This window comes from Prionailurus bengalensis, chromosome E1 (assembly GCF_016509475.1).
Source record: "Prionailurus bengalensis isolate Pbe53 chromosome E1, Fcat_Pben_1.1_paternal_pri, whole genome shotgun sequence".
NCBI lineage: Eukaryota > Metazoa > Chordata > Mammalia > Carnivora > Felidae > Prionailurus > Prionailurus bengalensis.
In genome coordinates, this window is record NC_057347.1 from 54576300 (window position 1) to 54597344 (window position 21045).

General features: G+C 49.3%; 2 protein-coding genes across 4 annotated transcripts in view; one reads left to right on the forward strand and one right to left on the reverse strand.

The window, feature by feature from the left end:
- RAB37 (RAB37, member RAS oncogene family) overlaps positions 1-21045 on the forward strand; it is a 56027-nt gene that overhangs the window by 18219 nt on the left and 16763 nt on the right. The gene's annotated exons all lie outside the window — the stretch shown is intronic.
- Positions 1531-16087, reverse strand: CD300LF (CD300 molecule like family member f). Of its 2 annotated transcripts, XM_043585192.1 has the most exons (8): positions 15976-16087; positions 15714-15864; positions 6604-6933; positions 5600-5702; positions 4007-4119; positions 2901-2923; positions 2470-2619; positions 1531-1979 (listed from the first exon to the last, which is right to left on the reverse strand). In XM_043585192.1, the coding sequence occupies exons 1-8, from the start codon at positions 15991-15993 to the stop codon at positions 1824-1826; spliced, it is 1044 nt and encodes a 347-aa protein (XP_043441127.1). In that variant the 5' UTR covers positions 15994-16087; the 3' UTR covers positions 1531-1823. The 2 variants fall into 2 exon arrangements, with proteins under 2 accessions (XP_043441127.1, XP_043441126.1); XM_043585191.1 differs by having other exon boundaries at positions 15714-16001.

The window sequence follows — 21045 nt, forward strand, 5'->3', positions numbered from 1 at the left end:
CTGGGGTCATAGAGGCAGACAGGGACCTCCTGGGCTGCAGAAGAAGCCATCAGAAGGTAATAAGAAGTGAGTGACCACATCTGTGCTTTAAAAAGATCCCTCTGGGGCACCTGGCTGGCTCAGTCAGTTAAGCATTCAACTTTGGTTCAGGTCATGATCTCATGGTTCATGAGTTTGAGCCCCACATCGGGCTCTGTACTGACAGTGCAGAGTCTGATTCAGATCCTCTGTTTCCCTCTCTCTCTCCCCCTCCCCAGCTCACACTCTCTCTCAAAAATAAATAAGCACTGGAGTGCCTGGGTGGCTCAGTCAGTGAGACATCGACTTTGGCTCAGGTCATAATCTCTTGATTCGTGGGTTCAAGCCCGCATTGGGCTCTGTGCTGACTGCCCAGAGCCTGGAGCCTGCTTTGGATTTCGTGTCTCCCTCCCTCTCTGCCCTTCCCCTGCTTGTGCTCTTTCTCTGTCTCTCAAAAATAAACATCAAAAAAAGTTTAATAAATAAGCATTAAAAAAATTTTTTTTAATAAATGAGCTCAACCACTATTTTAAAATAAATAAATAAAATTAAAAGATCACTCTGACTGCTGGGAGGAGAATGGACTCTGGGGCTGAGAAGGAAAGAAGGACGACAGGCAGGGGACTGGATGGTTGCTTGGACTGGGCTGGTAACCACAGAGACAACGAGCCATGCTGGGATTCAGGACATAGTCTGGAGGGAGGGGTGCCAGGACTCTAATTAGAGACTGGAAGTCCGACACCTGTAAATACTCGCTAACTGTCCCTGTGTGAGTGGCTCACGCACACACCCTCCTCCTTAGACACAGTGCAGGATAGTGGCCCCGACTCCAGACTCTGGAGCCGAAGTGCCCAAGTTCAAATTTCGACTTATCCACTTGCTAACGATAAAACTTGGTAAGTCACTGAACCTCCCTGAACCTTGATTCCTCATCAGTAAAATGGGGGCCATAACAAAGGAGCCCTCATAGGGTTGTTGTGGGGACTCAAAAACTAGTTACTGCGGGTAAAGCATTTAGGGAAGGCGCCACATAGCATGTGGATTTCCTGTTGCTGCCGTGACAAATTACCGCACATTTACTGGCTCCGTTAACACAATGCCAATTTATCCTCCTACAATTCTGAAGGCCAGAAATACAAAGTCTGTTTCACTGGACTATAAAGTCAGGGTGTTGGCAGGCTGGTTCCTTCTAGAGGCTCCAAGGGAGAATCCACTGCTTGCCCTTTCTGGCTCCTAGAGGCTGCTGGCCACATCTCTCCAACCTCTGCTTCTGTCATCTGCCACCTTCTCTTCTTGTGACCTTCTTGCCTCCCTCTTACAAAGAGCCTTGTGATTATATTTAGGGCCTACCCGGATAATCCAGAATACTCTCCCTATCTCAAAATCCTCAATTTCACACAGCCACATAGCTCCTTTGCCATGTTCCCAGGTTCTGGGGATGGGGACACAGATAACTTTGGGGGCCATTATTCAGCCCACCATATATGGTAGGCAATAAATAAAGGTTAATTATTACTATTATCATTATCTTTATTACTCCCTTGGCAGCTCCAGAGCCTATCCCTAAGCCCCTCCCAAGCCATGTGAGAGGAAAAAGGATGTAGAGAGACTCCCGTCTACCTCTCGAAAGCCCCTTGAGACCAGGCCCCGAACCCAGATGGAACTGGAAGTGACACTAGCTGGACCAGACCAAGGCTTCAGTCACCATTTGGTCCCCATGAAGTGACTGGGGACAGAAAGCAGACGAAACAGGAACATGTTCACAGGCCTTGTGTGGGGTTGGAGAGGGGGGCCTGGAGCTTAGGCTAAGGCTTCCTGATGGTGCTATATTCCATGGACTCCTCAGGGTTCCTTCTGGGAACGTGGGTGACGAGGACGTCTGTGTTGCTGTAGGTTGGCTCCTGATCCAAAAGCTCCCAAGACAGAGCCGCATAGGAAATGTTCTCCTTCGGAAAGGGGGCCTGTAATAAAGATGCCCAAGGGGTCAGAGAGGCAGGCAGGAGGTTACGCCCATGCACGGAGGAGGCCTTGGATGAGGTGGGGAAACAGAGCCTTCAGAGCTTCTGAAGGCTCCTCCCAGACCCTCCAGCTCCTGTCGCCTTCCCTCTGCCAGCTCCCTGAGCTCCAACCACAGCAGAAGACCTTCCCTCGACTCTGAACAAGGGCAGCACCCTTCACAGGGAATCTAGGTCACGACCTGTCTGGGTTGTGACCCAACCAGCATGAGGGCCATGTCTGATGGGACTCTGCATCCTCCAGTGCCAAGGACTACTGTAGAGACACGTCCAAAGGCCAAAAGTCTGGGGAGGAGGGAGGTGTGGAGGGGAGCTCCAGAGGCAAGTCTTTCAATGGCTGTGGCTTTGCCCAGCACCCACCCCTCTTCCTCTGTGCCCACATGGGCAGGAGAAAGCCTATCTGGCTCCAAGGCCCACAGCAGCCCCAGGTACACACCATGGTGACATAATCCACTTCCTGCTGGTTTTCCAGGGCAGAGGAGGAGGGCTTTGTGCAGGCCTTCTTCTGGGAGGAGCCGTGGGAGGTTCCGGTTGGCTGTAGGGTCAGGTTTGCATAGCAGAGGTCCCCCTCCAGCGGCTGCATCACCTGGGAGAGGAAGTGGGTCGTCTTCCATAGAGGGTTACAGGGCCAAGCTCCCCTGGGCCCCCCTCTCCCAGCTTCCTCTGCAGCCCCCATGCCTACCCCCTTCCCGCCCTCCCCCCTTCTGTCTGTTTCCAGCATCCCATCCTCCCAGGCTCTGCAGCTGGGCCGTGAGCACAAGGACACGGTTTGTCTGATAGGTTTGGACAACAGCGCTCCAGGGACAATGAGGAAAGAGAGGAAGGCGCGATCTGGTGTCTCTGATCTGACCTCAGAAGCTCTCTTACCTGCTCTGGGGATGGCCCAGCAGCTAAAAGACAAAAACAATCAAAATCAGAAAGCCCGTCTCCAGACTCACAGGGCCCCCAGGTCTGGGGAAGAGAAATCTGGAAGATAAGAGGTGGATTCAGCTCCAGACTCAGAGACGTGAGACCTGGTTCCGATTCTGACTCCTCAGATGACACACTCTGTGACATTGGTCACTACCTCTCCAAGCTGCCCCTTCTCCACCTGAGAAATAAGGAGACCTCGCCAATCTTCCCCACATCAAGGAACTGTCATCAGCTGATCTGGTGGCCCTGCCAGCCCTTGGTGCCCGTGTGGTTAAGTTTTCTGCTGGGCAGTTGCAGGCACATATAACTTCTGCCGGAAGTCCTGCCCGAGATGCCCCCGGGTCTCCACCATCATCCATTATTCGGGAGTCAACTCAAAGTCATGCCAGCCTTCCCAGCTACCCGGGGTGCCGAACCCCTCCCTCCCCAGCTCCATGGCCTTTGATTTAGGTCTGTCTCATCTCCTGTGATCCACCCAATTCCAGTTAGTCTTTGAGTGGGCCAGAGGCTGCTGGGCAGCTGAGCCCATCCGTTCCTTGCATTTCCAGTTGCTTGGCTGTGCTTGGTACACGGGTGCCCCATGCAGGCTGCCCTCTGAGTGGGGTGCAGGAGCTAGGTCAGAACCTTATGGACCAGCTTTCAGTGCTGGTGGTTCCTATTTCTCTCTGCCCCTTGGCCTCTACCCCTGATTCTCCCCCAAACCCCCACCCCCACCCCACCCCCATTAGAGGCAACAAAGAAACAGGTTCTTTTCTCCTGGTTCTTAGTTTCAAAAGCCTAGATACTCAGGAGCACAGAAACTTAGAACTTAGGCCCCAGACATACATCTAGGAGAAAAGAAGTGCCCCCCGCCCCTCGCCCTTGACTATAAGAGTCCCCAGGCTGTGGCAGGTGTGGGGGGACTGGAGAGCGCCCCAGGAGACCTCGGGTCCTTGTGGGTTCTGAGAGGGGAGGGGTGCCTTTACCCTGAGAACGTGGAGGCAGAACCAGCCATCGGCTCCCCCCCCCACCCCGCCCCCCCGCCCAGCCCCAGCTCAGCACCAGCGGCTGAATCTGATCACCTTTCTTCTGCTGCTTCATCATTCTCAAAACCAAGAGTGAGGCCGCCACCAGGAGAAGCAGCAACACGGCAAAGATGAGGGGAAGCAGGATGCTGAGGTTAATGGAGTCAGCACTGGAAACAACAGAAAGACACCATGCACCCTGGCCTGCCTCCTGCTTCTGGGCCTTGTCCCAGCTGCCTGGAAGCCAGGAATGCCAACACCTTTTGACCTGGAGGCCTGTGATTTCCAGCCTGGGAATCCCACTCCTGAGTACCCTCAGAGATGGTAAAAAAATTAAAAAAAAAAATTTATGGAGAGGAGGGTTCCACAGGGTTTTGGTGGGTCCAGACACCTAATGGAAACTATATGACAATGAGCTCTGGAAAGGTCTCCCTGCTTCCATGCTTGTGCTGCTGTACTGGATCAAATACTGTCCCCCACCCCCACAATTCATGTTCATTCCCAACCTGTGAAGGTGACCTATTTGGAAATAAGATCTTTGCAGATGTAATCAAGTCTAAATGAGGTCATACTGGATTAGGATGGGCCCTCATCCAATGGCTGGTGTCCTTACAAAAGGGAAATCTAGCCACACACAGGTATGCACAGGAAGGCCCTGTGACAACAGAGGCAGAAATTGGGTTAATGCTCCCACAAGCCAAGGAGCCCCCCAGATGGCTGGCAAACACCAGAAGCTGGGAGATTGGCATGGGACCGCTTCTCCCTTTGAGCCCCAAGAAGAGGCCAACCCTGAGACACCTTGATCTCATCCTTCTGGCCTCCAGAACAGTGGGAAAATAAATGTCTATTGTTTCAGTGGCCCAAGATATGGTGCTTTGTCATGGCATCCTGAGCAAACTCATACAAAGACTATCTCTTATTTGTCACTAGTCACAGAATTTGTAGAATGAATTCATTCTACATGAGTGGGGCGGGGAGAGAGAGAGGGAGGGAGGGAGAGAGAATCCCAAGCCGACCCCATGCTGTCAGCTCAGAGCCCAATGCAGGGCTTGATCTCATGAACTACGGGATCATGACCTGAACAGAAACCAAGAATCAGACGCTTAACCACTCAGGCGCCCTGTTAGCTATTGCTTATTAAAAGAAGGTTAGTAGAAAGAAACTTTTGAAACAGAAGGCAAATGGGAGAGAGAAAAAGAAGGGATTCCAGGTGAGAGTAGACAGATTGGAGACCTCCCATTCGGATTCTACAGGAAGGCCAGGCAAAAGAAGATCAGCCTATCTAGAAACAGAGTCAAGAGGGCATAGGAGGAATTGGAAAGAGGCCTCTCAACTTCTAGAAAGCCACTTTGGCTGCACTGGCCAGGCAGGCTGCTAAGAAGCATGAGAGAGACTGTTTCTTCCCCTATACAATGGGAACATGTGTATCTGCCTACTCCTCCTCGTGAGTAGGGTCAAAGAATTAAGAGACAATGGACAAGGAAGCCCTCTGTGAGCTGTCAGGTGCTCCTGAGATGGGACAAATCATCAATACCACTGTTCTTGCCATAACGGTAATTAGGGGAACCCTAGGACTGCAAAGGGCACCCCCCCATTGGAGGAGTTCAAACCAAGCAGACCACAGGAAACAGCACACCGGAACTGGCTTACCTGCCATTGTAGTGGTGGCTGGTCATAGTCGGGGGGCCTTTGGTCTCTGCTGGCGTTGTGGACATGGTGGCATTTGAGCTGGTGGTTGACACTGTAGTTGGTGCTAGGCATAGACCAGATTATACACTATTCAGCCTGCTAACCTGCCCACAGCCCTGCACATGGCTCTGAGCCCAGGGGGAGCCTGGAGCTGGGCCGTGGGAAGGGAAGGGCCTATAGCCTAGACCGCTCTTTTGTCCCTGACCCTTAGGATACTCAGCCTCAGAGGCAGGCAGGACTGGGTACAGGTCCAGGGAGGATGTTGAGCAGGCCCTGGAAGGATTAGAGGGGGCCTAGTGTTACCTCAGGACAAAGGCAGCTGGAATTCAGCTAGACTTTAAACATTCACACTGCCTATGACAAGGCCTTTGCCAATGCCTTTCTCAATCTTATTTATTCAAAAAGGACAGGAGCAGAATTAAACAGCTTTTTCACTGTGGAGGCCATTCTGAACCTCAGGAATCAACTACACCACCACGACTATGCTGGGGCCCTTCCCCTGAGAATGGCACGGAACAGAGCAGGGGAATAGCCGCTATGAAGTCCTGGCCCTAAACTCCAGAAAGAGCAGGGACTCAGGGTACCAGAAGTCCAGGGAAGCATTGGCAGGAATTGGGGTCTCTGGGTCCCCTGGAAGGAGGTCCCTTTGCCCTATGGGCTGAAACTGGGACCATCACCTTGATCTCTGTTAGCAATAGACTCAGGCACGGAGCCATGCAGAGAAACACATGCCCAGACAAGCTCAATCCCATCCTGGAGGAGAAGCTGGGAGCCAAGAGAGCATCTAAGAGAAGCCCTGTCCCTCTCAACCCCAAGGGGTCAGTCGGGTTCTCAGAGAGCTCAGGACTCAACCACCCTGTGTGACAGTTCACTCTGAGTGACACTGAAGTCACTGGAGAGGAACCTTAGAGCCCAGGACAGAGTGGGCCCTGAAGGCACACAGCCACACTTACACATACTCTTACCTGGGTGGATGGTCACTTTGACTTGGACCCCAAGGTCAATTCCGTATCTCTCAATCCCACACCAGTAAATATTTGCATCAGTTTGCTTGAGCTTCTTCATGGTCACAGTGAAAATGAGGTTTTTCTGATTGTCCTTGATGGACACATTTTTTGTCTGTACCTCCTGCTCTGACCCATCGGTTTTAACAAGGATACGGCAGTTTCCCCAGTTGGCTCCTCGACACCACCACTTTTTGCTGTTTTTCCACGTTTGTACATAGTGACACTGCACCGTCAGTGAGCCCCCCACCAGGCCTCTGACCGCTTCTGGACCCGAGATATCAGATGAGCCTGGAAAACACAAATCCATGTGCCTGTCACCGCCCCATCTCACCTCCTGAGGAAAAGCCACAGCCTCCTGCATCACAAATGATTCCAATAAACCCAAGTACCTCATGAGTTGAATAACAGTCAAAGAAGGAATAGACCTTCCACAACACAGATCTTTGTCCTTCAAAACTCCACTGGGTCAAATCCATCATAGAAATCACCTAAGAGCACAACTACAGATCTCACAGAATCAAAAATGTCAACACTGAGCAATGACAGCTTCCTATAGTCCACCCCACCCCCTTCCCGTGGCCAAAGTCATCTGGAGAGCAAATGACTGAACGAAAGCAAGACCCCAGTACATTTTGGCCCACTCTCCTCATGCAAGATGTGGGCTCTGTGGTTTCAGACCTTTTAATTTTTCTAGAGTAACCAGGAATCTGGATTTTATATGGAACCTCTCCATTTTAAAACACTGGCTTGGGGCGCCTGAGTGGCTCAGTCAGTTAAGCATCCGACTCTTAATTTTGGCTCAGGTCACAATTTCACAGTTCACGAGTCCAAGCCCTGTGTCAGGCTCTGTGCTGACAGAGCCTGGAGCCTGCTTCAGATTCTGTGTCTCCCTCTCTCTCTGCCCCTCTCCACTCACACTCTGTCTCTGTCTCTCAAAAATAAATACACATTAAAAATTTTTTTAAAATAAAAATGGAGATATAATTCACATATCATGAATTTTACTCTTAATTTTTTTTTGAGTGAAGGGGGAGAGAGAGAGAGAGAGAGAGAGAGAGAGAGAGAGAGAGAAAGAGGCAGGGCTTACCCAAAGCTGGGCTCGTGCTCACCCGACGTGGGGCTCAATCTCACAAACTGTGAAATCGTGACCTGAGCCAAAGTCAGATCTTAACCAACTGAGCCACCCAGGCACCCTTTACTCTTAATTGTAAATCATCTACTCTGGTGTTTTGGGGATATTCACAGAGCTTTGCAACCATCACCTCTAATTCCAGAACGTTTTCATCACCTCAGAAGAAACGCTGTACCTGGTATTTGCTCCTTTGGTAGAACTAGTCTATGTTCCGTCTATAGACTTCTCTACTCTGAAGTCCACATTTCGTATAAATGTAGTCATACAATGTATGGCCTTTTGTGTCTGGCTTCTTTCACTTAGTGTAATGTTTTTAAGGCTCGTCCATGGTATAGCCTATGCAGGCACTTCATTCCATGGTAGGGATAGGCCACACAGTGTTTATCTGTTCATCAATTGATGACACTTGGGTTGTTTTCCCTTTTGGGCTATTATGAATAATGTTGCTGTGAACATTGATGTACTATTGGTATTTGCCTAGAGATAGGTTTTCAACACTCTGGAGTATAATATACCATAGGAGATTTAAAAAAAAAAAAAGTGGGGACGGGGACAGTTTTGCACAAGTGTTGCTGGACCCTTTCACCTCTCCACATGCTCCAAGTAGGTAAAGATAGGGAGACTAAGAAGGTCAACACAAAATAGCAAATCACTTCTTAAACTAGAGGAAATTAGAAGTCTTTATAAGATCTCTGAATGAAAAGGGGAGCCTGGGTGGCTCAGTCAGTGAAACACCCAACTTCAGGTCAGGCCATGATCTCCCGGTTCGGGGGTTTGAACCAAGCGTCGGGCTCTGTGCTGATGGCTCAGAGCCTGGAGCCTGCTTCAGATCCTGTGTCTCCTCTCTCTGCCCCTACCCCGCTGGTGCTATGACTCTCAAAAATAAATACATGTTTAAAAAAAAGGAAAAATGTCTGAATTAAAGGGGGCACTTTCTAAATTAAAAAATTAAATTTTCATCACAGAGGAGTCAGTAAATTTGACCACATATTAAAAAATGTAACACTTGGACATACCAGAAAACAGACTGAATGGAAGCAAAGAACACACTGCAAGAAATATTTGAAACAAATAATGTAGAAAAGGATTAAGTCATTTTTTTAAAAGAATATATAGGAGTGCTTGGGTGGCTCAGCCAGTTGAGCATCCAACTCTTGATTTCGACTCGGGTCATGATCCCAGGATTGTGAGTTCGAACTCCACATCAGGCTATCTGCTGTAAGCACAGAGCCCGCTCTGGATCCTCTGTCCCTCTCTTTCTGTCTCAAAAATAAGTAAACATTATAAAAAAAAATTGATAAGGGGCAAGAAAAGGCAAGTCACAAAGAGGAAATTCAAATGGACAGTAAAATTGGAAATGTTCAATTAAAATATCTAGCAAATGAAAACTTTTTTTTTTTTTGCAAATGAAAACATTTTAAAGTGATGTCATTTTCATATATAAAATCAACCAAGTTTTTGGGGCGCCTGGGTGGCACAGTCAGTCGGTTAAGCGTCCGACTTCAGCCAGGTCACGATCTCGCGGTCCGGGAGTTTGAGCCCCGCGTCGGGCTCTGGGCTGATGGCTCAGAGCCTGGAGCCTGTTTCTGATTCTGTGTTTCCCTCTCTCTCTGCCCCTCCCCCGTTCATGCTCTGTCTCTCTCTGTCCCAAAAATAAATAAACGTTGAAAAAAAAAATTAAAAAAAAAAATCAACCAAGTTTTTGTGACTACTATGTTGCTGACATGGGTGATGTGGAATGACTATTCAGACACTCAGAGAAGCTGCTGGGAGGTATGTCACCAGTTCAACCATTACAGAAAATAATATGGCAATTATGTAGCAAAATAATCATGCCCTTTGCTCCAGTGATTATATGTCTAGGATTTGACAGAGAAGCTAACAAAAATATATGTGCCAAGGGATGCCTGGGTGGCTCAGTCAGTGGAGCATCCAACTCTTGATTTCTTCAACTCTTGATTTCAGCTCAGGTCATGATCCCAGGGTCATGGGCTTGAGCCTCACATTGGGCTTGGAGTGTACTTAAGATTCTCTCTCTCTCTCCCTCTTCCCATCTTTTCTGCTTGCTTGCTCTCTCTGTAAAATTAAATTTAAAAATTTGGGGGGCACATGGGTGGTTCAGTCAGTTAGGTGTCCGACTCTTGGTTTCAGCCTAGATCGTGAACTCGAGGTTTGTGAGTTGGAGCCCCATGTCAGGCTCTGTGCTGACAGTGCAGAACCTGCTTGGAATGTTCTCTCTCCCTGTCTCTCTGCCCCTCCCTCACTCGCTCTCTCTGTCTCTCTCTCAAAATAAATAAACTTAAAAATATTTTATCAAAAAAATTTTTTAAATTTATGCACCAAGATTCATTACGTAATTATTTAAATAGCAAAAATAAAGGAAACATGGTTAACATCCACCAACTGGGAAAATAAATATTCAATAAAATGTAATGCAGACACTGATAATTTGCTTAGAAATACTGTTAACTGTGTGGAAAATCCTCCTACGAAATTAAAATGGATTTTTAAATCTCATATACAGTATAATCTCAACTAACTTTTTAAATATGCACAGAAAAAAAAGATTGAAAGGAAATAAGTTAAAATGTTAAATTAACATTGGATTGGAGAGCCTGGGTGGCTCAGTAGGTTAAGCATCCAGCTTCAACACAGATCTCGCGGTTCATGGGTTCAAGCCCCACATCGAGCTCTGTGCTGACAGCTTAGAGCCTGGAACCTGCTTTGCATTCTGTGTCTCCCTCTCTCTCTGCCCCTCCCCTGCTTGCCCTCTGTCTCTCTCTCAAAAAATAAATATTTTTTAAAAATTAGCATTGGGTTGCCTTGGGCATTAAGATCAGGGATATAGGTTTTTTAATTTTTCCTAATTCTTCTTTTTTTTCTGTACTTCCCTAAGTATCCACAATGAGCATTTATTACTTTCAAAATGATTGGGAAAAAAATAATGCCTGGACAGGGCTGTTTCATGGCATGGTAAGCAGAATAATGGCTCCGGAAGGATGTCTACATCCTAATCTCCAGAGCCTGTAAAATATGTTCAATCTCACGTGACAAAAGGGGACTTTGTAGATGTGATTAAATAAAGGATCTTGTGATGGAGAGATTATACTGGAGTATCTGGGTGGGCCCAAATCATCACAAAGATCTGTATCAGAGGGGGCGCCTGGGTGGCTCAGTCAGTTAAGCGTCCAACTCCGGCTCAGGTCATGATCTCGCAGTTTGTGGGCTCGAGCCTGCGTCAGGCTCTATGCTGACAGCTCGGAGCCTGGAGCCCGCTGCAGATTCCCTGTCTCTCTGTCTCTGTCTCTCTCTCTCTCTTCCCCTCCCCCACTCATGCGCCCCCCCCCCCCTCTCAAAAGTAACTAACTAAACATTAAAATTTTTTTTTTAAAAAAGCTCCCTATCAGAGGGAAGCAGGAGGGTCAGGGCCAGAGGAGAAGGGACATTGAAGACTGATGTGGGGCCACACACCAAAGACACGGCAGCCTCTGGAGAAGTCAAGGAATCTGATTCCCTCCCAAAGCCACCCGAAAGAATGCAGCCCCGTTGACCTTTTTAGACTCTGACTTCCAGACTCTAACACTATAAATCTGTGTTGTTTTAAGTCACTAAGTTTGCGGTAATTTATCTGGCAGCCTTAGGAAACTAATAAGGTGGCATTAGCCTATCTCACCTGAGCACTGGTGTTGGACCTGACCCTTGAACTGTCTGTTCCACTCGCTTCTTAGAACCATCTGTCCCGGTGCCCCCTCCCCACCAACCTAGGCAGAGCTCCCACCCTGCTGTCTGAAGCCTCCCGACGCAGAAGGCACCCCTGAGGCCCACGGAGCAGCATCCTCAGCAGACATGGTTACTCACAGACTAGCTGATGGGGAGTAGTCCCAGATGAGGAAGAAGCTGGGCCCCAGAGGGAAGTGACAGCTTCACCATCAGTGAGTGACAGGACTGGACCCCTACGCCCACACAGCACAGGACATCAGCCAGTCTCCACTCTCGGCCCCGCACACCTGAGTCTTGTCCACTGTCTGCCACCACTCATGGCGAGGCTGAAGTTGGACAAAAGGACTAACTTTTCTCTGAAGATATAGGGTAATTAAAAATCCCTTCCTTTCTCATAGAAAGTAGTCTGCAAAGTCCAATGGGATACCCTGCTTCGTAGTTGTTTCTTGTATGCCTTTAAAACAATAAACTCTTTATTTTTTTTTAATGATTTTTTTTTTTTGAGAGAGAGAGAGAGAAAGAGAGAGAGAGAGAGAGCAGGGGAGGGGCAGAGAGAGGGAAACAGAAAATCCCAAGCAGGCTCCTCCCTGTCAGGGCAGAGCCAGATGCGGGCTCATGAACCGCAAGATCATGACCCGAGGGGAAGTCGGATGCCTAACCCACTGAGCCACCCCGGGCGCCCCAACAATAAACTCTTCAGAAATGGGAAGTGGTGAGGGGTAAAACGGTAGCTTGTTATGGCAAGTTCCGTGGGAGAGGCTGGTGAAGGGGGACAGAGCTTCACAGCGCCCACCAAGTGGCTGCTTGGCACCCAGCTGTGCCTGCTGGCTTCCAACCACTGTTCCCACTCTGCCTTGGTCACGCGCACCCAAGCGCGTGCACGTGCGTGCACACGCGCACCAGCCCTACTCTCACATCTGCTCACCAACCTCCCCTGTTTCCAGATGTCGGGGAGAGAAAGAAGCAGTCTTTTATGCACATTCGCTGCCCTGCTGATTTGCCTCCTAAGGGCGCATCCAACGTGGGCCTTCTCCATTCCTACGACCCACCCCCAGCTCTGCCTTTACCAGCCTTGTGGTCCTGGACGCGTCACGTTCCTCCCCCACGATTCTTCTGCCAGATAGAATGATAGCCTCCCAATCTGCCCCACGGCGCTGTTGTGAAGCACATGACCAAGCCACATGACCCGTCTGCTCCTCAGACCTGCCCAGGCCAGACTCAAGTCCCTATCACAGACTTCAGGCTTGCTGTTCCCTGTGCCTGAAAAGCTGCCCCCGGATCCTTCTCGTCCCCCAGGCGTCTGCTCAGCTGTCTTTTCGCAGAGGCTCCTTGCAGCCCATCTACGGCGCCACCTCCCCCCTCTCCGAGTCTCTCTGCGTCGGGTCACCTAGCTCGGCTCTCCGCTGAGCACACACCGCTTCTTGGAGGCATCATTTTCATTTCTCCGACTGATGGAACGGATGATCAAATTCGGCCATGAAAAAGAATCACAAATCACAAAGGGCCCTCCGCTTGCCGTGAGCACCCGTTAGAGCCTCAGATGCACACAATGCCTCAGGCTACCCGGAGATTTTCCTCGAGAGATCTACTGCTCCCGATTCTTCCCTCTGCTCCTCGACAGGCGGTTCACCTCCCATACAATTCACTCTTTTCAAGGGTACCACTCAGCGGTTCTTGGGGCATTCACAGAGCTGTGCTACCATTGCCACATGTAATTCCAGGGCATTTTTATCACCCCAGAAAGAAACCTATTACTCTTACCACACACACTCCCTTCCTCCCCGCCGCCCCCCCACCCCAGCCCCTGGCAGCCACTAATCTCCTTTCTGTCTCTATGAATTTAGGTATTTTGGAAATTCCGTAGGAATGGAATCAGATAATATATGGCCTTTTGCATCTGGATTCTTTCACTTAGCCTGATGTTTTCAAGGTTCATCTGTGTTATAGCGTGTATCAGTATTCATTTGTTTTTATGGCCGAATAATGTTCCATTGTACAGGTATGACACGTTTTATTTATTCATCCATCAGTTGGTATACATTTAGGTCGTTTCCAGCTTTTATTTATTTATTTTTTTAATTTTTTTTTCAATGTTTATTTATTTCTGGGACAGAGAGAGACAGAGCATGAACGAGGGAGGGGCAGAGAGAGAGGGAGACACAGAATCGGAAACAGGCTCCAGGCTCTGAGCCATCAGCCCAGAGCCCGACGCGGGGCTCGAACTCCCGGACCGCGAGATCGTGACCTGGCTGAAGTCGGACGCTTAACCGACTGCGCCACCCAGGCGCCCCCGTTTCCAGCTTTTAACGATTATGAATAATGTTGCCATGAACATTCGCATTTGTATACACCCGGGATGGAATTGCTGGGTCATGTGGCAACCACATGTTTAACATTTTGAGGACTGTCACATTGTTTTCCAAAGTAGCTGCACCATTTTACATTCTCATGAGCAATGTATGTGCTCTCCAATTAATGTGAAGAGTCTCGAATGTTCAGTTCTATGAAAAAGAAATATGGAGGGTGGGGTACGGCAATCATATTTGCCCCCTCCATGGGATACATTCAGCCGCCCAACTAATAGTTACTATTTTTCTGATCTGTAGATGGTATGGTTTCAGGCCCAAAAATCTCTGCCTTCCTGAAGTTTGTTTTCTCAAGGTGGGGGAAGGAAGAGTCAAACAGTGGAGAAAGATAATGCAAGGGAATTGCAATTTTAATGAGGTTTGTTATTAATGAAGGCTTCAGTGAGAATCAAAGACATGCAGGGTGCGAGGGACTGGAGCCTGAGGCTATCTGAGGAAGAGCATTCTGGGCAGAGAGAACCACAAGTGCAAAGGCCCTGAGGCAGCAGTGTACCTAGCACATTCAAAGAACATCTAAGAGGCCGGTGCAGCTGCAGTGGGTTGAGCCGAGGGAGCAGAGTGGAAACAGAGATTGGGGAGGTGGGGAGGTGAGAGAACCAGGGGCTGCACCGTGTAGCTTCTGGAAGGTCTCTGTATTTTTACTCTGAGTAGGATGGAAGGTCATTGGAGGGTCTCGACCAGAGGAAAGACAGGATCTGGCTTGCATTTGCCAAGGATCATTATAGGATAGGACAGAAGAGATGTGTGAACCCCGGGTTTCGCCCCAGCACCTAGAAAAGATGGAATTTGCCAAACATAAAGATGGGAGAGAAAGGAATTCGAGGGGGGAAAATATGCTCAGGTCACATTTGAAATGTCAACATCTTAGTGAAGATGTGGAATGGGCAGTTGATTAAAAGATTCTGGGGTCCAGGGTGATGTATGCTAGCAATACAAAATTGGGCGTCATCAGGGTAGAGGTGGTATTTAAGCCAAGAGAGGAGAGGCAGGGGTTCCCGAGAGAGAGGCCCAACACCGAGCCCTCTGGCCACAGCATTTCCATGTCAGGAAAACCCCCATCATTTTCTTTTCTTTTTTTTTTTTTTAGTGTTTACTTATTTTTGAGAAGGAGAGACAGCGCTTGAGCGGGGGCGGGGCAGAGAGAGAGGGAAACACAGAATCCGAAGCCGGCTCCAGGCTCCGAGCTGTCAGCACAGAACCCCCGATGTGGGGCTGGAACTCACAAACCATGAGGTCATGACCTGAGCCGAAGTTGGACACTTAACCGACTGAGCCACCCAGGTGCCCCCACCCTTAATTTTTAATCAAAATGTTATCCATCAATTTACAGTTTCCTTCCGCCCTCCGACTCAGCCCCTCAGTAACTTCTGCTGTTTCCTTCTACCCGAAATGCCTAGAACCACCTCTCCCTCCCTGTCTGGCCAATGCCCCGCTTTCCTTCCTCCAAAGCCCCCTCCACTCTCCCTTCTTTCCTCCCCCATAACACATTCTCAAAGGTGAGAGTCCAGGAGCAAGCGTTCGCCGGCTCTCCCGAGCCACCAGGGCCCCTCTGCTTCTCTGGGACCAGAGGGGCCCATCAGTCTGTGCATCTGGAATTATCAGCCCCTGGGTGGTCAGGAATTATGCCTTTTCTGCCTTGTGCCTCCTTTATGAAGGCACCATTGACATTTCCACACTGGCAACAGTGGGCACCAAAACCCCGGGAGAGGAATAGAGTAGATGACACACACAGACTCACTACTTGGAGAATCTCCTTAGAATGGAGCCTGCTTCTCAGCGGGACCCCTTGCTGGGCCCCCTTCTTCCTGCCCCAGAAGCTCTTCTCTGGCACAGACCCGGGCCCCGCTCACCTGCAAGCTGGAAAAGGAAAAGGAAGAACAGGAACCCGTGCATCTTGTCTTTGCCCGGGCCCCCCTTGGTGGAGCCAGTCAGCTCCGACTCAGCTCCCGCATCTTCCAACCCTTCTGCTTTCTCTCCGTCTTGCACTTCCTCCTTTGGCCACTTCCCACCAGTGAATAAGCAAAAAGCAGAAGGAGGTAGAACGGGTGAGATCTCAAGGCAACGAGCAATGAAACAAGTCACAGTGATCATACGCAAGCTTTTGAGAAATACCTTCCTGTCTGCAGCCATGATGGGGTCTCTAAAAAGAGGACTCAGCCACTCCTTCTAGGCCTTGCGGAAATTTGCAGACCTGGACCCCACGGGTCGGGCTGGTTCTTACCCAATGCTTCTCCTCCGGCGAGAAGACTGGGTGGAGGGAACACAGCTCCATCCCGGAGGCCTGGGAGAGCCAAGGCTGAGGGATACAATGCCAGAAACATGGAATTTCAGATGCAGCCTTGGGAGCCCGGGAGCCCAGGAGCTCAGCTGTGGGGGAGGTTGGGCCAAAGCCCAAAAGCCAGAGGAGAAATTCTAGACCAGAGACTGGAATGAGGGGGTGGAGGGTATCAAACCCCAGACTTCAAAGAAAAGGGTTCAAAGAGTAGGGGGATGTGAGCAGGGAACTCGCGGTCCGATGGGCAAGAGGGGCCTCTGTCCTCAGAACATACTGGAAACTCTCTGCTGTGCCCCAGACCACCAAGTGAGAGCTTGTGGATATTGATACCAGCCTGACCCCTCCAGACCCTTGTCAGTTCTACCAGGGACTCCTTCCTGAAGAAAATGGCTCATTGCTCATGGCTATTACCCCCTCGCTCCACACCCCCCACCTTACAATAACGACCTGTGGAAGTAGGAAGAAGGGCAACACCAGCTTTGCCTGCCTTACTCCTTCTTCCTGACAATTTTATGTCCGTCCCCCATCCTCCCCATCAGGATCCCAGCAGGCCCTGGGGTGGAGCCCAGATGCTAGGAACCCATAGGGCCCTTTCTCGTACCCCTGCTCCCGGAGCCACTTTTGCTCTGTGTCACGCATACCCTGTGACATCTTGAGAAGCGAGGGAGTCCCAAGGAGGGACGTAAGCCCCTCTCACCCTGATCAGGAAGGAGCAGGTACGCAGGAGGCTTGTTTGCGTAGAAAAATACTCCAGCTGATAAGCCGAGCTTTTCCAGGATGTGGCCAGAGACAGCCTTTCACTTTACATATCTCCAAACTAAGATCAACAATCCCGAGTGAGGGCTCGGGTCAGCCCTCTGTCCCCACTGCTCCACAAGCCCGTCCTCTGCCCAGGGCACTGTACGGTTATGCTGAGAGACATTGGCCTCTGCAAACACAGACACTATTCGTCTTGCAGGGGAAATGACTGAGGAATTAAGCAACTTGGGCCAGTCCTGGAAAACAGGGAGGCAGATGTTTGGAGAGTTGTGGGTAACCTTTCCTTTCTTGGGCATATTCGGTAAGGAGCGACCAGCATCTGAGGTCCTCCAAATTCTGCCTGCGGCCTGGCCCTGGCTCCTGGGCCCAGCTTACCCAAGAAGGATTCCCTTTTGCATCAAGAACAAAGGAGCACCTGGGTGGCTCAGTCGGTTGAGCAGCCGACTTCGGCTCAGGTCATGATCTCGCGGTTTGTGGGTTAGAGTCCCGCATCGGGCTCTGTGCTGACACCTCGGAGCCTGGAGCCTGCTTCGGGTTCTGGGTCTCCCTCGCTCTCTGCCCCTCCCCCCACTCACGCTCCGTCTCTCTCCCCTTCAAAAATAAATAAACATTAAAAAAAAATTTAAGGGGCGCCTGGGTGGCGCAGTCGGTTAAGCGTCCGACTTCAGCCAGGTCACGATCTCGCGGTCCGTGAGTTCGAGCCCCTCGTCAGGCTCTGGGCTGATGGCTCAGAGCCTGGAGCCTGTTTCCGATTCTGTGTCTCCCTCTCTCTCTGCCCTTCCCCCATTCATGCTCTGTCTCTCTCTGTCCCAAAAATAAATAAAAACGTTGGAAAAAAATTTAAAAAAAAATTTAAGAACAGAGAATTATCTTTGAGTGTCTCTGAGTGGTGGCAAGACTGCTCCTCTAAACAAATGTCTCTGGGGACTCCAGGAAAGTCAGACTGTTCTGGGGACCCTGCATCCTCAAAGGATGGCCCTAGTCCCAGCTTGGCCATTGACTTCTGCATGAGTCAGTTCCTTCCGTGGGCTTCCACGTTCCCATCTATGAAAGAAAGGATTGGGTAGATCATCTGAGGCTCCCTTGCCCTAAAAGTACCTGTGTGTGTGTGTGAGTCTGTGTGTGCGTGTGAATGCACACATGCACGTGCATGAATACAGGTGCTTGTGGATGCGTGGGTGTGTGTGCATGCATGGATAAACATATGTGTGGTGCATCCGTGTTTATACGTAGGCATGTGTGGGAGCTATATATACATACATGTATTGTGCTGTTTGTGCTGCGTGTGCACACGTGTGTGTTATAGATGTGTACATACTGTGTGTGCCATGGTAATTGGCATGAACACATGGATGCATGTGGATGCGTGTGGATGTGACACGCGTGTATGTTGATGCCTTTGTTGGGTTCTCCGGGTTATAAGGAACAGAGATTTGCTCAAGCTATTTCTCTCAGTCACTGTGGACTCGCAAACTGCGGTATTTTCAGAACCCAAACTATTCATTGGTGGAGGAGGTCCTGGACTGAAAGAACCGGTCTTGTTGGGTCTCTCCCACTCTGGATTAGAAGATCCCTGAGAGCAGTATCCCAGTGGCTAAAAGCACACTTGGCACATAATAGATGCTCAATAAATAATTGTTGGAAAACGAAGAAACAAATGAACCGTTTTCAGCACGCCGTCATTCTTACCCTGGCCCTGTAAGGTCTGCTAAGGAACTGTGGACTGTCATCAACCATAATTGTTCTCAACCACTGTTCTGAACTCTTTCAGTTCACCTGGGACCCAACCACACCTCATCTTTTCTACCCACTACGTGCTATGCTCCATATTTTATACAGTTATCACATCAGGTCCTCACTACAAATACAGAGGAAAGGCGACGTTACTCTCATTTTTCAAATAAAGAGATCTAAGCTCAGAGAGCAAGTAACTTGTCCAAGTTCACACGCTAGTAATTGGCAAAGCCAGGATTCAACCCTGGGTCTGGCTCGTAAAGAATGCCATCCTGCCTCCTGCTGGATGGGTTGAGAGAAGCCAGCTGCCCCCTGGTCCTGTTCAGTGCTCACAATGAAGAGAGAACCTGACAACCAAGAGTTAATAAGACAGCACATCCTTGAGCTGGTTTTCAGCAGGGTATCCGCTCCATGGTTTTTTCTAAAATAGGTTCCCCCCGGGGCGCCTGGGTGGCGCAGTCGGTTAAGCGTCCGACTTCAGCCAGGTCACGATCTCGCGGTCTGTGAGTTCGAGCCCCGCATCGGGCTCTGGGCTGATGGCTCAGAGCCTGGAGCCTGTTTCCGATTCTGTGTCTCCCTCTCTCTCTGCCCCTCCCCCGTTCATGCTCTGTCTCTCTCTGTCCCAAAAATAAATAAACGTTGAAAAAAAAAATTTTAAATAGGTTCCCCCAGAATGAAAGGATGTATTATCAGGAACTGGAACTTAATCTAACAAAGCAAGTCACTGGTAACACTGACCTTCCCAGTTTCCAGATCAAATGCCCTTTTTCTGCAGTCTATGGAATGGGAAGCAAAGCCTCCACCAAGTTCTTATCCAGGCACTCGGGCAGAGGCAAAGATTCTTTTTGAGAAAAACATAGGGCTCCAGAGAGGCGGTTAACCCTCTGCAAGTACGAGGTGAAGGAGCCCCACGAATTTTCAAGACAGAGCAAGGGCTGCCTTACCACGTGCCCCTCGGGTATCCAAGGTAATACTCGCTGAAATCCACAAAGTGAAATGCTGCCATTCAGAAACTTGACGTTTCTTTAAGCATTGCGTAGCAGGCTAGATTCGTTTGGAAAAAATGAAATCAAGCATCTGTTCGGCAACAGTTAGGCTAGACATCAGTGTTCCTATTTGCTTTTACGTGAGTTACCCAGCACAGTATGCCTCCCAACACACACGGACATATTTCCGAATTACAAAGGAGTGTGTGTTCATTACAGAAGGAGAATGGAATATAAATGAACACGAAGAATGCATTTTAAATCACTCCTGATCCCCCCATGCAAAGACAACTGTTGGTAAATACATGTACGTGGGGGTGCCCTGGTGGCTCAGTTAGTTAAGCGTCAGACTCTTGATCTCAGCTCAGGTCTTGATCTCAGGGTTGTGAGTTCAAGCCCCACACTGGGTTCTGCACTGGACATGAAATATATATATATATATATATATATCCAGAACGAATGTTTTACTCTTTTCTGTGGAAAAGCAATTTATTCCACGTTAAGTAAAGGATCACTCATGTATGAATTTACTTCGTCAACCACTTTATTATACTTACTAGGGATTTTTAATACAGAAAAGTACAAAAAGAAAACATGACTGATAATGCCCACTCTGAAATACTCCCTGTTAACACTTTTCTTTAAAAGGTAATTAGGGGTGCCTGGGTGGCTCGGTCGGTTGAGCGTCCGACTTCGGCTCAGGTCATGATCTCGCGGTCTGTGAGTTCGAGCCCCGCGCCGGGCTTGTGCTGACGGCTCAGAGCCTGGAGCCTGCTTCGGATTCTCTGTGTCCCTCTCTCTCTCTGCCCCTCCCCAGCTTGCGCATGCTCTCTCTCTCTCTCTCTCTCTCTCAAAAATAAAGAAATAAACATTAAATAAAATAATTAAATAAATAAGGTAGAGATAAAGCGAAAAGTAAGCCTTTTCCCCACCCCCATTCCCCACCCCACCACCCCAGAACCTCAAAGGTAGCCACTGTCAGTCTCTGCTGCCTCCCTGTAGAGAAGCATACACACCCATATAATTCCATTGTGTATCTAGGTGAAGTCAACATAAGTCAGCACACAAGCATATCTTGCTGCTCCTATTTTTACTCCATAATATCATTTTTCCCAAACAGCACATAGAGATCTACCTCATTCTTTTTTTCTTTTCTTTTTAAGCAATCTCTACACTCAATGTGGGGCTTGAACTCAACGACCCTGAGATCAAGAGTCCCATGCCTTACCAACAGAACCAGCCAGCCAGGCACCCCTACCTCATTCTTTTATCAGCTTCGCAGTATTGCACTATATGGATATTCTACAGTTCGGGGTTTTTTTTAATCTTTATTTATTTTTGAGAGAGACAGAGAGTGTGAGCAGGGGAGGAGCAGAGAGATAGGGAGACACAGAATCTGAAGCAGGCTCCAGGCTCCAAGTCGTCAGC

Bases quoted from the DNA above. Each gene is read 5' to 3' on its own strand.
- CD300LF (XM_043585191.1), bottom strand. From the start codon at position 15,993: ATGGCTGCAGACAGGAAGGTATTTCTCAAAAGCTTGCGTATGATCACT. The intron at 6,934-15,713 runs GTGAGCGGGGCC...TGTGTTTTCCAG, and splicing joins TTTCCTTTTCCAGCTTGCAG to GCTCATCTGATATCTCGGGT. The intron at 5,703-6,603 runs GTAAGAGTATGT...GTCTATGCCTAG, and splicing joins CAAAGTGACCATCCACCCAG to CACCAACTACAGTGTCAACC.